Source organism: Hemiscyllium ocellatum, chromosome 42 (genome assembly GCF_020745735.1).
Source record: "Hemiscyllium ocellatum isolate sHemOce1 chromosome 42, sHemOce1.pat.X.cur, whole genome shotgun sequence".
In the NCBI taxonomy this organism is placed as follows: domain Eukaryota; kingdom Metazoa; phylum Chordata; class Chondrichthyes; order Orectolobiformes; family Hemiscylliidae; genus Hemiscyllium; species Hemiscyllium ocellatum.
Window position 1 is genome coordinate 26,234,525 of NC_083442.1, and position 17,259 is coordinate 26,251,783.

The window sequence follows — 17,259 nt, forward strand, 5'->3', positions numbered from 1 at the left end:
GGCCAGTAAACAAATTCCTCATGCCATTACAGCTGGAGTGGGCAACTGAACCCCGAGTTGTTGGCGCCAATCAGATTCATCATCCAGCCACTGAGAAAACTGGCCCACTCAAACAGATCAGTCTACTGTAGCAAAATGCTCCTTTTACATCTACCTTGAACTAAAAGTTCCAATGTTCTGCCCTTCACATAGCAAGCCAGGCACTTCTCCCCCATGAGAGAAAAGTTCACTGGACTCCAAACATTAACTCTGCTTTCTCTCTACAGATACTGCCAGACCTGCTGGGTTTCTCCAGCTCTCTCTGCTTTGGTTATTGACGTGCATGGGAATGGACCTGCAGGTTGATAATTTTGGCCTTATTTGGAGTCCTAGAGTGGGATTTAATCCCTGAGCTCTCAGCTCAGAGGCAAAGGGGTGGTACCCACTGCACCACAAAACCTTTCCATCAGAAAGAGCACAAAAGAGAATCATACTACAAATTAAAAAAAACACTTAAAGGTTTTCATTTCCATAGCTCCCCAATGTGATTTTCAGTCCGGGACAGACTTCTGAATTTCATTCACTGTTATACGGAACTAACTTGCACATAGCAATCTCACACAAACAGCAATGCAATGATAGGAGGCACAGTGGTACAGTGGTTAACACTGCTGCCTTATAATACCAGAGACCCAGGTTCAATTCCCACCTCACCACGGTGTGGAGTTTGCACATTCTCTCTGTGTCTGTGTGGGTTTCCTCTGGGTGCTCTAGTTTTCTCCCACAGTCCAACAATGTACAGGTTAGGTGAATAGGCTGTGCTAAATTGCCTGTAGTGTTAGGTGTAGGGGAATGGATCTGGGTGGGTTGCACTTCGGAGGGTCGGTGTGGACTAGTTGGGCCAAAGGGCCTATTTCCTGTTAGTAATTTAATTTATTTTTGATCTTGGTTGAGGGACAAATTTTAGCCAGGATGCCAGGGAGAAGTTCTCCTACCCAACTTCAAGAGAGCGCTGTTGGCTCTTCAGAATACGAGGGGAGGTGATGGCCTAGCAATATTATTGCTAGACTCTTAATCCTGAGAGGTCAGGCAGCAGCTGAGGAGCAAGAGAGTCAACATTTTGAGCATAACCCTTGAAGTCGACTTTGCCTGAAAGGTTGACTCTCTTGCTCCTCAGAAGCTGCTTGACCTGCTGTGTCTTTTGACGTTGATCTCCAGCATCTCTAGTCTTCATTACCTCTTAATCCAGAGGCCCAGGTAATGTCCTGGGAAACTGGGTTCGAATCTCGTTCATGGCAGATGGTGGAATTTGAATTCAATTTAAAAAAAAGGAATCTGGAGTTAAGAGTCTGATGATGACTATGAATCAACTGTTGGGAAAAACCCATCTGGTTTACTAATGTCCTTTAAGGGCATAATATCTATAACATTAGTCTCAACCATCATCAATTGTCAGAGAAAAGGTTGGCTCTCTTAGTCCCTTTGAGGGAAGGAAACTGCCATCCTTACCTGGTCTGGCCTGCACGTGACTCCAGACCCACCGCAATGTGGCTGACTCTCAAACTACCCCCTGGATAATTAAGGCAAAAAATGCTAGCCTGACCAGCAATACCCTCATCCTGTGAATGAGTATTTTTTTAAAAAATAACTCATCCCATTAAAACAATACACCCAATGGGGAGGCCAGGATCTCTGTTTAACACCTCACCCACATTTTTGAACTCCTGGCTGTCTGGAATTTATGTAGGCCTTGTTTGCACCTTCCAGTGGATGAGCAATATATACAACTCTTGCGACTTCCCAGAGTTTTATTTTTACACTCCTGGAGTGTCCTTATATGCCGATAATGACTTGTTAGCAAATCAATCTGTGAATTCTGAGGGACCAGAACGCTTTCAAAGGAACCCTCATGCAATTGTCTCCAAGGTAAATATAGCCATGGAAACACCCCTAAAGCTATTTGTTGCTAGTACAGGCAGATAACATCATCAATTCCAAATCCCTTGTGGATGACAGCAAAGAATGGACACAGCAGTCAATTGACAAAGGTGTCAGCTTATATTTTGCAGAGCAAAAACTAAGTCAGAAAGCCGGAGGAAGAAAACAAACACACACTCGGTAGCAGACGATTGCAATTCCTTTTTTTGTGCAACTGAATTGTTCATTTAAATTGCCACTCGTCCTTTTCTCAATGTTAAGTTTCTACAAGTATTAACAGTGACTCGAAGTGGCCAAATATTTATCAAAGCAAAATTAAATATTATGGCCCGCAAACTAATCTATTGATTTCTTGTACGGTTTTATGTGGATTTTGACCTCCAGAGCTTAACAAAGTGAAAATAAATATTTAATTATTTCCCTAAATAAAAATCAATATTTCCCAGAGTTAGCTAAACAAATTAGTCCCATAAATTCTCAAAATGTGCCTGTGACAATTGGACTCTCCGTGACGTGCACGGTTTTTCCCCTGCTGTGGTTTGGAAAGGTAACGACAGGACTACCAAAGTAGGCATTTATTGTTTATTTCTACAGTCGATAGCTTTCTAATTATTCACTCAGACTCTCGCAGTGCACTCTCCAGAACAGACATAATGACTGCCGTTGTTCCCGGCCAACGTGCCTGCTCCCAATTCCTCCTCTTGCTCTCAAGAGATGCTTTAATGCCAGAAGAAATACAATTTGAAAAAGAAATCTGGTTTGTGCATACACACACCCGCACAAGAACAACAGCTTTGCAGGAGGAATAGTGTTTGGGGTTTCGCACAAGAACAGCATTAATTGTCACTTCCACCTTTTGTGAGAGCAACCAACAGAGGGAGTCCAGTACCTTTATACTAACCAACAAAGTACCAACAAAATGTAGAGAAGCTTGCTTTTCTCTTTCTGTTATGCAAGTTCAGAAGGTGCTCCTACTGCCTGTAAATTCCTATGACAAAACACAGCCCTAAAAACTCGAGAGAGAGAGAGAGAGAGAGAGAGAGCATCTCAACATTAGAGAGACCAACATGTGAAACAAGACCGTCAGAGAAAATGAGAGTTTCTATTTAAACCTCGTCTGTGTTAGCCTTATGGACAGGGCTCAGAGGTTTTGTGGTGCAATGCATATTGGCCCTGCCTCCCAGCCAGAAGCTCTGGGTTTGAATACTAGCTGATCGATTGGATTTAAGGATGGTTCTTTCATAACGTGGCCAGTGCCTTCCTGCACTGCCATCAGTTTGCTGAATGGCTGGTTTGCAATGCAGTGGGACGCCAACTACGTGGGTTCAATTCCCACACCCGCTGAGGTTAACCTGAATGTCCTGCCTTCACAACTTCTCCCCTCACCAGAACTGTGGAGACTTTCAGATTAAACCATCGGTCATCTCTCTCTCTCTCTACTGAGAGATTAATCCCCGGTTCTCTGGGACTATTATGACTTTGCCTTGACATGGCAGCAGCAGGCACTAAGTTCAGGAGAGTTTCTGGTTAGCCCATGTGATGGAAAGTATATTAGACCTTCCACCACTCCTATCTATGGCCACACAGTTAAAAGCACAACAATTCAGACTGCCCAGGTGAACTGTAACAACAAGGACATCTTCCTCTGGAATAGATCCACTGAACGAAGATGAGAGAGCAGGGATATTTGGGGGATGAATCACAGAATCCTTACAGCGTGGAAGCAGGCAGTTCCAAAGAACATGCCACCTAAACCCACCCCCATACTCTATCCCTGTAACCTTGCATCTCCCATGGCTAAGCCACTGAGCCTGCAGATCCCCGAGCATTGAGACTCCACACAGTCACCCAAGGGTGGAATCAAACACAAGTCCTGGTGCTGTGAGGCAGCAGTGCTAACCACTGAGCCACCGAAGAGGGAAGGGGAAACAATTTTCTCTTAAACTGAAAAGTGCATTAAATATATATAAAAACAGAATGCAATATTAATCTGAATCAAACTTTCTTCCTTCAAATCAAACCCACACAGCAAGACACCATGAACCAGCAGAAGGTAGTCAAAATTAATGATCACTTCTGGATTCTAGCTACCTCTGAACTATTATTCCCTCTTCAGTGAAGGTAATTTTGCTCTTTAACTACAAGTCTTTTCAGCCCCAGGGAAGGGATGTGAAGCCACTCAACATCATATGGCTACTTTTCTTAATAGTGGAAAAATAGTGAGAAACAGAAGGGCATTTGTTATTAAAGAAAGACAAGCTACCAAATTCATTTTCACTTTTCGGTCTACAAGCCTGCCAATTATTCAACGTTGATTCTTAATTAAAAACAAAATTACTGTCAAGGTGAACATTTAAGGTCCTGCTAATTTCACGGTACACACACACACACACACACACACACACACACACACACACACACACACACACACACACACACACACACACACACACACACACTAGAACATGCAGTGAGCTCACTTCAATTCCCCAGCAAACAGGCAAGAGAAAATGAATGCAGGGCTATTGACAAAATGAAGGCCTTTACACCTCTTCCACTGAACTAGACCTTCAACTGACACCCCACAAACAGCACAGCCTCCTTTTCCAATCCTCCTCACCGTTAAGATTGGAAGGTTGTTGAGAATTTCAGCAGGTTATTACAGGGCCTTTCAGCTTCCATCGTCCCCCAGTGCGAGAGACAGTTATTACGCATCCTCATATCTCACCATCTCTTTGCAATTGGCTGCCTATTAGCTACAATGGCTTGCCTGTAAATCACTTTGCCTTATTTATGCTAAAATCATTATAATTTCGCTTCTGCCATTCATTGAATTTTATGCGCAGTTACAGCCGTTTAATGTAAGTTGCAAGATCATTCTTTAGTGTAAAACCCGGCATTACAGTGTTCGTCATTCAGTGTAAATCATTATTAGTGGGTGCCGCACTCTGTGTACATCATTGTTAGTGTGAATGGGAAGGACAGTTGAGAGCGATTACTTCCTACGTGTACTACATTTGTCTAAGATGGTCTGTTGTTGCTGCTGGCAAAACAGAACCATTGAACAGTGTGCTGGGCTATGAGTTACCAAGCCAGGTTCCTCTGCAAGACGGGTTGCCAACTCCGCAGAACAGGAATTTGAGTCCCCAGAAATTGCCACCTGCGCTATTTAAATGGAAATTCCTGGTGCTCTCGAAAGCCTAGGCAGCTTTGATGGAAGTGGTGCACTCAGTACCACATCCCCTGTCTTTAACTAGTATGCACATCAGACAAGCATTGTGCAGTAAGGGAGGAGGAGAATCCGTTGACTTTGTTTGGGTGACCTGGTCAGGTGTCCCCCTTCCCAGCATGGGAGAATTACAATCGATTTTACCATCCCTTCCACATCTCCCCACCTTCCTGCTATACCACATCAAAGAACAAGTAATCATGGACCAACCTCCTCACTCTACACGCTGAACAGTATAATTGAGCTGGTCACTAGCACATTGTTACTGGCCAGTGAATATTCCTGCAAATTGGAGCTCAGAATATTTTTGAGCCTTTACACTGATGGGACAAAACACCACCCTCAGAAATAACAGTTGTGCAACACTTCCAGCTTCCACAGATACCAAAGTTACTTTATCTTGAAAAATTCTTTGGTGGGATGCTTGTATTAATGGTGAGGCCAGCATTTGTTGCCTATCCCTAACTGCCTTTGAACTAAATGGCCATTCCAGACAGCAGCTTATAGTCAACCCCACTGCTGTGGATCTGAGGTTACATGGATGCCAGATCAGGTAAGGACAACAAATGTCTTTCCCGAAAGAAAGAGAAAGTGAACCAAGAAGGAGTTTTGAACAACAATCAAAAGTTATCAGCATTACTAAGACTAGTCTTGTATTCCAGATTTTACTAATAAATTTAAATTCCAGCAGCCATCCTGATGTTCCCAAAACCATTGTCCCGTCTGCTGGATTACTAATTATCATTACAGCACAGTGAGTGAGGTAGCCATTTGAATTAGCCTGTTCAGATTTGTTATGACATACCTCTAGAGTAGGTGGGGCTTGAACACAGGCTTCCTGGCCCAGAGGTAGGGACACGACCATTGAACCTTAAGAACCACCCCACGAAAGAGGTACAATTGTTAGAAGTGGTCTGTGCACTTCTTTGTATTCTCATCCAGAGCAAATAACTGAGCGACATAGTGGAACCAGCTATTTCACAATGTACAGCATCCCTCACAAAAAAACATTGTTACTTCCACTTGTTTTCTCAGATAGTCCTCTGCTCACGGGTAGAAAGTGAGCAGAGGTATTTGGGTTACTGTCACCTCCTGGTTAGAATGCAAATGCTGTCCTTTGTTAATACCTAGTCTTTCTTTCAGAATTCACTGAATTATTTTCCCTTCGTGTTTGATTCAAGAACCTTGCTGAAGACTCAAGATCTGTAGCTGCAAAAGTTGCATAGAAAATGAACTAAACCAAGGAGGAGGGATTAGGTTTTACCTACTGTGAGTTTTGAGTATGTCAGGCTGGAGGAGAAAGGGGATGCTGGAAGGGAGGAAGGAATTATCCATAATTGAAGATTCTGTGAACAGTAAGTTTCTGAACAATATATTGTTGTCAGAGTATGGATTTCATTATATACTATGAATGGTAAACGTGAGAGACATTAGATAGAAAGCAAGTGAGAACAGCACATAGGCTTCACTAAATAAGCACATCATAAGCATTAAAAAAGGGGAAGAAAAACAGGAGAATAACTAGCATAAACAGACAACAGAGAGGAGAGGAAAGGAAAAAGGTTGGAGGGGGAGAGAGAGGAAGAAACATAAAGAAAATGAAAATGAGAGACAGAGAGAGAAAGAAAGAAAGGAAAAGAGAGGGAAAAAGAGAAAAGGAAAAGAAACAGAGAAAAATAGATACAGAGAGGAAGAAAAAGAGACAGAGAATGAGAGACACAGAGGGACAGGAAGAAAGAAAGAGAGAAAAAAGAAAAGAAAAAGAACAGGGAGAAATAGAAAAACAGAGACAGAAGAAGAAAGAGAAACAGAAAGAAAGAGGGAAGAGAGAGAAAGACAGAGACATAGAAAGAGGGAAAAAGAAAGAGAGGAGGAGAAAGAGAGAGAGAGAAATCAAGAGAGAAAGAATGAATTAGGAAGAATGAATTAGAAAGAAAGAAAGAAAGACAGGAAGACAGAGATACAGAAAGAGAGAGGAAGAGAGAAAGACAGAAAGAAAGAGAGAGAGAGAAAGAGAAAAGAAAAAGAAAATAGGGAGAGAAAGAAAATAATTAAGTAAAAAAGAGTGAAAAAGAGAAAACAAGAGAAAGAGTAAAGAAAAAGAAAAAATGAAATAAAGACAGAAAAAAATTGAGAAAAAGTGATGGAAAGAGTGAAAGAATAAATAAAAAGAGTGAGAAAGGAAGAAAGACAGAGAGCAGGAGGGAGAGAAAGAAAGAAAATGAGAAAGATCTGCCCCTTACAATATGTATATTAGGTGTCAGAGCTTTAAATTGAGTCTGGAGGAAAAAACGACAACGAACTCTCAATTCGGCAGCAGTGCACTGGAGAGGTGATTAGTTGAGACTGTCGTACACTAAAGTATGAGGCACAACATGTCCTCAATAGAGATTAAATGAACAGCAGCCAACCAATCAAACCACTGTATTTGCTAGCACTATGATCAAATTAATAATACTTACACATGTCATACTGCAAAGGTCATAGCAGCAGACTTTGTCTAAAAGTACAAAGCTCGACAGTACGAATACTGATTGAATTAAATTCAAACTTCAAAATGCACAGTAATAAATGAAAAGGTATTTAAACAAACTAAAGAACAGATCAGCTGAAGGTGTCATTTTATTATTGACTGATGCACAAAGAACAAGTGTTTAAAAGCTACATTCCGACTGCATGTAAAAGATGTAGAAAATAAATGTGCAAGTGGAACAAAGCTCAAATAAATCGAGTCTTGTGTGTGCTTCATCTCCATTACAGCACCTGACTCTATCCTCAGCTTATCCACTGCAGAATGCTTCATCCATGCCTATGTTGCCTCTATTCTCATGTGGCGGTCATCCTACCCTCTGGGGAGGATTTATTTGTCCTCATCCAACCCTTTGTCCGCCTTGTCCTAGGTCATACCGTGTTCCATTCACTCTCCCCAACTCCCCCCACACCCCATCCCCACACTCATTGATCTGCATTAGTATCTCAATGAAGCTACATCTTAATTGTACAGTACTCCAGTTTATTTTCAAGTCCCTCCCTGACCTCACAATTGCTTACCTCTACATTATCCTTTAGCCGCATAATCCCCTGAGATTTCTACACTCACCAAACTCTGGCCTCTTGAGCTTCCACCATTTTAATCACTCTGCCACTTTAGCTAGTAAGGCCAAACATCTGGAATACCTTCCCTAAAACCTCAGGTTACTCCATTAAAATGCCCTTAAAACTTATCTCTTTGAAACTTCTGGACATTTGTCCCCAATAGTACCTTACATGGCTCAATGTCATATGTTGCTCCAAGAACTCCTTGTGAGTTGGGATGTTACATGACAGGAAAGAATAATGTAATTGAAAGTTATCATTTTGTGAAGCCAAATCCAAGCATTGGCCAATTACTGGATGAATTGGATTAACAATATGAAAGCTTACGACTGTCTAATGTGACACTGAACCATAACAACTGGGAAGATGTGATGTTTCTCCATGTCAGTGTTGGGTTGACTATCCACGATTGGTATGGTGGTGGGAATGTGGAATATGGACGTGGCTCTTCTGAGTTAGGCCAGCAAGAGAAAATAACCAGCTGGATTTCCCCTTGCTACCAACTACCCATCGACCCTTCTAAGATGCTGAAGAGGAGGGTCAGATCTGTCTCGACTAGCAGTCGATCAATGGATCGCCCAGTGATCCTCACCACCTGGGCATGCACAATGGTGCCCGAGGAGCAATGGTGATAGTGGAACTGGGCCAAACCATTACCAGAGAGATGAGGAGGGGAGGGAGCCTCCATATTACAAGTTGGTGAAGCAAGGAAACAGATCAGTCCACTGCTGCCCCACAATCTTCCTCAAGGCATGCTCTCCATTACAGTTGAGCCATGTTTTGGATAAGGAGCAAGTATAGAGGGGAAAATGACACTGAAGAGCAGAAACAAAATATCACAAGGGGAAGATTATAATGCTGCCTCTTGGGTGACTTGAACATCTGGCTAGAAACGGACTTGAAGAAAGAAATGCTTGTGAGCAAGTTGCCCAATAAGGAAATACATTTGTATGCTGGGCATAGTGACATGAAAAATAAAATATAGGTTTATTTCTACGGTTTGATACACATCAAGTCATCCATACTGCAACTATGAACACCATCCAACAGTCGTCTGACAGATTAGCCCACATAACTCTTTGAAACCCAAAGTTGTTGACTAAATACTGCTGTTGGTTTACAGCATCACTGTGGAGTTTCCTACATTTAGGAAACATGGTAAATCAATGTCCTACTCTTTGACACACAGGCAGTTCGAGAAACAGACTTGCTATGGTCAAACTGTTTAATACTCTTCATGCCAAGCACATTCATTATTAATTGCAGTTTAAATGCAGTGGGGATAAAAATATTCATTTAAAAAAAAACTCAAATCAAGCACATCTAAAAATACTGCTCAGAACAAACCATATTTTAGCAACACCAGTGTGAGATTCATTAATAAATAAAACCAGATGCACAGAACTGGGAGCGGAGGTCAAAAAAAAAGTTATATTAATTCAAGCATCATACATCAAAATGGATCACAACGGAATAGAAAAAAAATGCCCATTTTTCCTTTCAAACTATGTGAAGAAAACAAGATTTCTTTTAATGTATCCATGAACACTTTCAATGCAGTAACTTTAACTGCATCATTTAGCTTACATTTTTCATCCATTTGGAATTTCAAAGGGAGATAAATTGTCACACAGATTGCATTTTAATTAGGAAGAAGAAGGAACTTTAGTGTTGAAATAAGACATTTCCTGCCCAGAATTCTCTATTCTGGGATAAGATGTGTTCAACATAGAAAAGAGATGCAAATTATATATAAAGAATTTGGAACAGGGAGGGGGTAAATTAGCACTGATTCCAACATTTGAAGGGGAAGTAAAAGGGAAATTGAGGTGTTACCTCCGCAGCTTTCTCCATTTGAAAAGAATTGGGATAAACACAAAGTATTTTTGAAGCCAGTATTGTGTAATCAAATATTTTCCCACCTTTTGTGCTCAGTGTTGGCGGGAAATAATCTCTAGTCACAGTCACCACAAGCTGCACACAATGTAAAGTACCCTCCTACAATCTCTTAACAATGAGCGTTTACCCCAAGTTTGGTTCAGGACACTCTATTTCAATGTAAAGCTTGATCTATGTCAGTTTATCAGACTGCAGAGATACAAATGCCATTCAATACTGGACAAGGTGATCTGGATTTAGATTGTCAAAATCTTTGATTACAGAACCTAGTTCATTCCTGAGGAACATAGTTTTCATGGTAAAGAGAGATCTTCATCAATCCAGGCTGGAGTTACTCCCGGAGGTCATCAGATACACGTTGTCAGCCACCACCTGCTGGCCTGGCTGGCTCAATCTGCAGAGCCTGCAGCATTTTATATCAGAGCTCTGGGTTCGAGCCCAGTGCTAGGCACTCTGGGTTTAAAATGTAGGGTCTTCTGACACAGTGGTGGCATCCCTGCCTCTGGCCCAGAGGAGTGTCAAAACATGCCCAGTCAAGTTCATGAAAAATATATCACACACTGCCTCTACTTTCAATCTCCTCCCACGCTGGTCAAGAACAATTCAAAATATTATAGTGGAGGTATCCTATAAAAGCCTTCCCAGCAGTAACCTGCATTTTAAATTATATGACACAATTGATTATTTTCCTTAGTTTACCTTTGAACTTACCTCCCCCACTCCAAATTCCCAAACTTCTGCATTCCTTCAACCCTTGCCTCTTGTGTATCTCTAACACATCCCCCCTGCTGTCTTCTGTCAACTAGGTCTGAGCTCTGTTCCTCACCATCAGTCTCTCTCTCTCTCTGTCTGTTTCTCTCTCTCTGTCTCTCTCTCTCTCATTTTTTTAATGCACTTCTCCTCTTTGACCAAGTATTTGGCCTCCAAACCTGAAGACTCCTTCAATATTTATGCAAAATTGTAGTGAGGTTGTGTTTCTTTTGAAATGCCTGAGAACATTTTACATTGAAATAGCCGCAATGAGATGCTGGAGTATCACAAACAACTGGACAGTATCACTCCTCCTTCTGACTCTCAAGAGTAAGCTTCCAACCTCTTTGCCCTGTTTGTGGAGTCGGGAGTTAAGCAAGTGAAAGGGGGAGTTGAGAGTGAAGAATGATAAATGGAGCCTTCACAAACTACAAATGGGACTATGAATGCAGAAAGATCTCAAGCACCCAGGAACGATCCCAAGCACCAAGGAAAGTCACTTATCTGTGCATCTCTTTATGGTTTACAACCAAGACAAAACTGCAGCCAAGGTGACAGCAATTATGAAGCCCAGAACCATGAAAGTATGTGAAAAATCAATCATTAGGTTTCAAGGTATAGACCAAGCCAAAACAGAAACAAACTACATTTGGAAATAAGCAAAGGACATTCAAAATTAAATACAGCATAAGTCATCAAAAAAAGGAGTACCTTTTTTAAAATAAAAAAGTAATCTGGCTTGAACAGGTTCAAAATCAACTAAGATTAAATGCACCACAATGAAATTTTACACTGTTAAAACTTCCCATTGTACCAAGGACAATTTCACAGGATACATTTGTGCGACTCAATAAATAGCAAAAGCTGTACTGAATTAATTGTTCAATTTCTTTTTAAAGGTGGAAACCTCATAGGGGATTGGTTAATGATTTATTAACTACTCCTGAAAAGAGAGGATTGCAATTTTGCCTTTTCGCAACAGCCAGAGATAAAGAAAATCATTATCTGAAAAAAGGTATAGCTCACTCTCTGAACGACCATACTGCTACTAATTACAAACAAAACAGCTTTCTACACAAAAATAAGTATGTTCAAAGGCAAATCCGAAGATAAAATATTTGCAATCCTAAATTGGAAGTGCTACTTATACAGAATTCCCCGTCGGTACAGAAGTAACCTGTGGAGCAATATTAGAATGAGAATGGAAAACCTATTGTAGAATCAACAATCCATGTCAACAGGCAGTGAAGAGCCCCTTCTTTAATACTAGTGTTCACACCACTGACGAAAAAAAATCTCCCCTGATTTTTTTTAAAAGGCAATAAATATTCATAACTTTCGATGGGAAACATCAGGATCTGCACAGAGAGGCAAAGCCCTAAAGAGCACTCAAGCCTTATGCAGTGTTTATATAATAAAAATTTCACCAGCCCTACAGAGGAAGACTGGAGTTTCTCTTGTCAACATTTTGCATCAAGTGCGGTGCTCGCTGCAGTTTGGCAAGTATCACCCGGGAATGAGTAACTGCACCCGGTGGATTCGGAAATAGACGTTTAACGTGTTGCCAATCGCGTCAAACCGCATCTCTTAACCACTGAAATCCGCGCTTGCCTTTCGTTAGGTATTCAACAGCACACAGGGAAACAAAAAATGGATCTGCTGAACAAGGGCTACCTCCCCGTCACAAGTGCTGAAATGCTGGACAGCTCCCTGCTTCCTACTGTCAGAGACGCATTATTGGAACATTGTATGATGGGCATGGAAAGTAACCAAACGGGAGTACCACATCGAATGTCAAAGGCTGACATCCATGTCACCGGGAGGCGGGTCTCATCTAAGTACCTTGAAATTAAGCAGTGCAGATAAATGTCAAGTGTGGCCACATGTCTGACTGAGAGAGTAAATTTCAGACTCAAAAAAAAAGTACAGATGTTGCAACTGTTTCACATCCTCCAGCAACTTCTCGTGTCCACCATCTCACGACAGGTTAGAAAGCACCCCAACCCCTCCATTTTCAGTATTGCCAGTTCAAATGGCGATTGCAATTCAGCAACACAACATTAACACTTCAAACAGCTGACCTCTATTTTTGCCTCCAACCCCTCCCCATGTAACCGAGCATACAGCATTCAGGGCAACAGTATTTATCACTGTCTGCTTTACTTGGACACAGGAACACAGATAACAGTAATCAATGTGAATTGTACAGTAATTTTTCAACGAAGTCCTTTGGTCAAAATGGGAAGCGTCAAATGGAATTTGCAGAACTCATTGCCAGTTAAATATTCACATCCCTCCCTCCCACCTCCCTCCAGCCCCCAGCTTGATGAAGTGAAGGGTCTTCCTCATCTTGTAACAAAGCCTGTTATATTCATTCGCCTTATCAGCTTATATTTGTGACTTGAACAACAATGCAAATACTGCAGCATGACGTATCCAAAAAAAAAATTTAATTCAGCCCATGGCAGCTCAGAGGGAAGTGGATTCGGCTACAAAAAGAAACACCCCAGCACTACAAACCCAGCGTTAGCAGAGATGCAAAATAAAAACTAAAAAAAAATCCAGGCACAACAATGTTTAAGTCCAAGCTCAAAACACACATTTTAGAAATGATCATTAAGTGCCAAGGTAGAAAACATGTCAAGGGAAGGAGGGATTGAAAATGTTGGAAATAACACCGCTTGGGTATCATGCCAGTCTCACGTGCCTTTACAGAAGCAGTTTGCTCCGTGGGACAGGCAGATCTCATTTCAGAAATCAGGAGCAGCAATGCGCAGTTGCTCAATGGATCTCTCTTCAGCCAGTGTTTGCACTCTGTGAAATCTTGCAGTGATCTTGCCTGCTGCAATGTCAAGATCTGTGACTGACAGGACAGATTGACACGTTATTTTTATATGCAGGAGTTGGTGGGAGGATGGAGTGGGGGTGTAGAAATTCATGAAAAGAAGCCGTCCTCTTCTGCTCTGCTGTTGAAGCAACTAGTATATGATGCATGTGCACCACTGTTAACAAGAGCCTTCACAAACATGAACTGCCAAGACGCAGAGCCTGGCAGAAATACTGAAGTGGGTGAAGGGATAAAAAGGTCAGATCTTTCATAACGGTAAGGAAATAAAACAAAATTATCCACTCACCCCTGGTAACGTTTTCTGCTCGTGCAAAGCGCTCTGAGCTTTAAGGGCCGAATCTCTGGCACAGTATGTGAGAAAGGCACAACCTGTGTGAAAAACAGAGCAAGTTACTCAATACCACAAATGCTAGTGTACTCATTTCATTAAGTGCTGCACATAGAACACAGAAAATTTGTCTCCGTGTTCACATTTCACTCCACATCTCCCTTTCCCAAGCAGGCAATTTTATCTCACTCCCCACCCAGAACAGCTTCCCTGTTCAAATTAAATCCAGATGCAGTAATGAAGTCGACAAAGTACAGAAAATGGCTTGTTTTACTAAACAAGCTTAGCTTCAGACAGCTTTTTTTTCTTTAATGGGGCAGGTTTAAGTCAATGTCCAGTTAAAACTTTTCAGTCAAATCACAGACCTAATTCAATCGGCCCAATATCAAGCTTCATATTTTACAAAAAAGCAGCAATTGCTCAGAAAGGGATTTTATATCATAACTGTCTCAAGTTACACACAAGAGCACAGACTTGATTTGAGGTAGGTTATTTCGACATCCAGTACATCAACTTAGCATGAATTCTTCAATATCACTGCAACACTCACTGTGGACAGCAGCATCCCTGGTCTGCAACCAAGCACATTCAAGTGACAATTAATGCAAGGGAGCTTTGAGTAAAGATTATTGCTCTACAAAGACAGACACAGCAAGAATACTCACCATGCTAATTCTTGCTGCCCAGTTAAGACAAAACAATGTCCAGACATTCCAGGCAGTTAATTCATCAAGGGCTCCTGGTAACTCAAAAGCTGAACTATACTGTGAACACATCTTATTAGTATGTATTGCAACAGATGTCAATAGTTTGGCTGCTTATCATGGCTGTTTAAGATCCAACAATCCGTCTCATTATAGAACAAGAACAAAGCAGTCGTTTGCTCGTCAGGTATGGCCTCATCAGCATCCGTGTTAATAAGATTTGACTATAAATGGGTGTGCATTAATGTCCACAGTTTATTGTCCAAGCTAAAATTATTGACAACTGCAGTTACATGAACTCCAAAGCCCAGTGGAGGAGAACGTATTTCCATTAAGATCTACATCCCATTGATAATTTAACACAAGCTAAGGTCAGCCAATGCATGCAAATGATGATATTACTTGACAATTATTTTTTGTTACCCAATTGTTTGCCTGCAATGCTATCTCAAGTCAGTGAATGAAAGGCTCAAGTCGACAGAGTAGTTAAAATAAAAACTCTCAGGAAGAAAGCAGAAACAGAGAGAAGAGAAAAAGTAAAAAGAAATCCCTCTTTATATATACACACACACACAGATACAAATAGACACAATCCTCAGAAATAGATCTGAGCTGAAATTGCGCAACTTAACTTGAGGCCAAAGTGATTTACCGCAACAGAGCTAAGTCACTGTGAATCTGCATCTGTCATTGAAAGGCAGTGTACTACACATGGTTCAGGAGTCGAAGTAAGATTTTAAAAAAACACCCACACACAAGGGTCCACGTTGAAGTGACAAATCGGACGAAAGTGGCAGTGTCCACAGACTCAAACCGGATCACGAGCTAAACAGAAACGGAATTTTGCAAAAAACTTTCTCACGGTCTCACAGTCCGAATGATGCACTTTTAATCCCTAACCCTGGATTAACCAGACACACAGTTTCAAATGCTTCTCTTTTTGAAAACAAAAATTGTTTGTAAATTTAGCCGATTGTTTTTACAAATCAGAAGGAGAAAATTGCAGGAAGGGAGGCAGGAAAAAGTGCAGCTCTGATTTGAGCTCTGCACACACAAAAAAATACACAAACTGAAATAAACTTTTGAGCGTCCGTCATTTTCGGATGAGGGTCATGTTTAGATTTTTTTCAGACATACAAATCAAGGCTGTCAATTCCGGACATCACACAAAAAAAATCACATAAGATCAGGTCAGCCGAACACCGAATAAAGTGTTTGTTTTATTTCTGGACACAGAATGAGAGGGAGAGAGAGAGAGAGGCAGAAAATCCACTCTCCAGCTAATGAAGGGAAATCGGCTGTTTGCAATTTCTCGGGAAACTTTCGTGACAGGTCGTTGAAAAGTAATGGGGAAGGAGTGACACACGCAAAATTAAAATAAAACACAAAACCTTAAAGTGGTCAGACATTAGCAGTAAAAGCCAGCCAGCCAGAGGGAAAAATAAAGTCAGCCGGGATCTCTGTTATATTAACACACACACACACATAACGCTGCACCGGGGTGTCTTCATTGAACAGAAGGAGACTGGGAGCCACAGACCTTTGTGCATACCGGTGAAACGATCCTTCAGCACAGTCAATTCATAGATCTTCCCAAATTCCTCGAACAGCGGCTTTAGGTCTTTCTCCTCCAGATTGCGGGGGATCTGGCCGATGAATAGCTTGATGGCGTCGTGGTCTTTCATTGGGATGGTGTTCTGACTGCTGTGGTTCAAGCCGTTCATCCGGCTGCTGCCGCTGTTGCTGTTGTCTAGCTGCACTCCGTTGGTTACAGTGGCCATGTTCAAGCGCTCTCTCTCTCTCTTTCTCTCTCTCTCTCTCTGATCGCTCACGTCAGCCTCTAACTAGGAGACTCTGCAAGTCCTGACGTCAGGATTGCATGGTTGGTGCCGAAACAAATGTGGCTGGATTCACACACGGTCAGGAGCCTTAAAGGTACAGGAGCCCTCTGCCCGGCTCACCCGCTAAACACACAGACACAGACACATACACACACAGACAGACCCACCCCAACACAATCCAATCAGAACAAGAGGGTATGTGGGATTACAGTATACACACACACACACACACACACAGATACCCCACTCCCATTCACAATTAAGTGTGTGCAATAGGATGTGTGGGATTACAGTATATACACACACACAGAGATACCCCACTCCCATTCACAATTAAGTGTGTGCAAGAGGGTGTGTGGGATTACAGTATATATACACACAGAGAGATACCCCACTCCCATTCACAATTGTGTGCAAGAGGATGTGTGGAATTACAGTATATATATACACACACACACATACACACACAGATACCCCACTCCCATTCACAATTAAGTGTGTGCAAGAGGGCGTGTGGAATTACAGTATATATACACACAGAGAGATACCCCACTCCCATTCACCATTAAGTTTGTGCAAAAGGGTATGTGGGATTACAGTATATATATATATATATATATACACACACACACACACACACACACACC

General features: G+C 41.6%; 1 protein-coding gene across 33 annotated transcripts in view; it reads right to left on the reverse strand.

The window, feature by feature from the left end:
* The window catches only part of celf6 (CUGBP Elav-like family member 6), a 974,597-nt gene extending 958,102 nt beyond the window's left edge, over positions 1–16,495 (reverse strand). For 22 of the 33 annotated variants that reach the window (XM_060853810.1, XM_060853799.1, XM_060853812.1 and 19 more), the window contains exons 1-2: positions 16,312–16,495; positions 14,026–14,108 (exon numbers count right to left, since the gene is read on the reverse strand). In XM_060853810.1, the coding sequence (XP_060709793.1) occupies positions 14,026–14,108; positions 16,312–16,495 (267 nt within the window). The remainder of the gene's footprint in view (positions 1–14,025; positions 14,109–16,311) is intronic. The other 11 variants (XM_060853787.1, XM_060853796.1, XM_060853786.1 and 8 more) reach the window with 1 other exon arrangement.
* Positions 16,496–17,259: the final 764 nt, after the last annotated feature.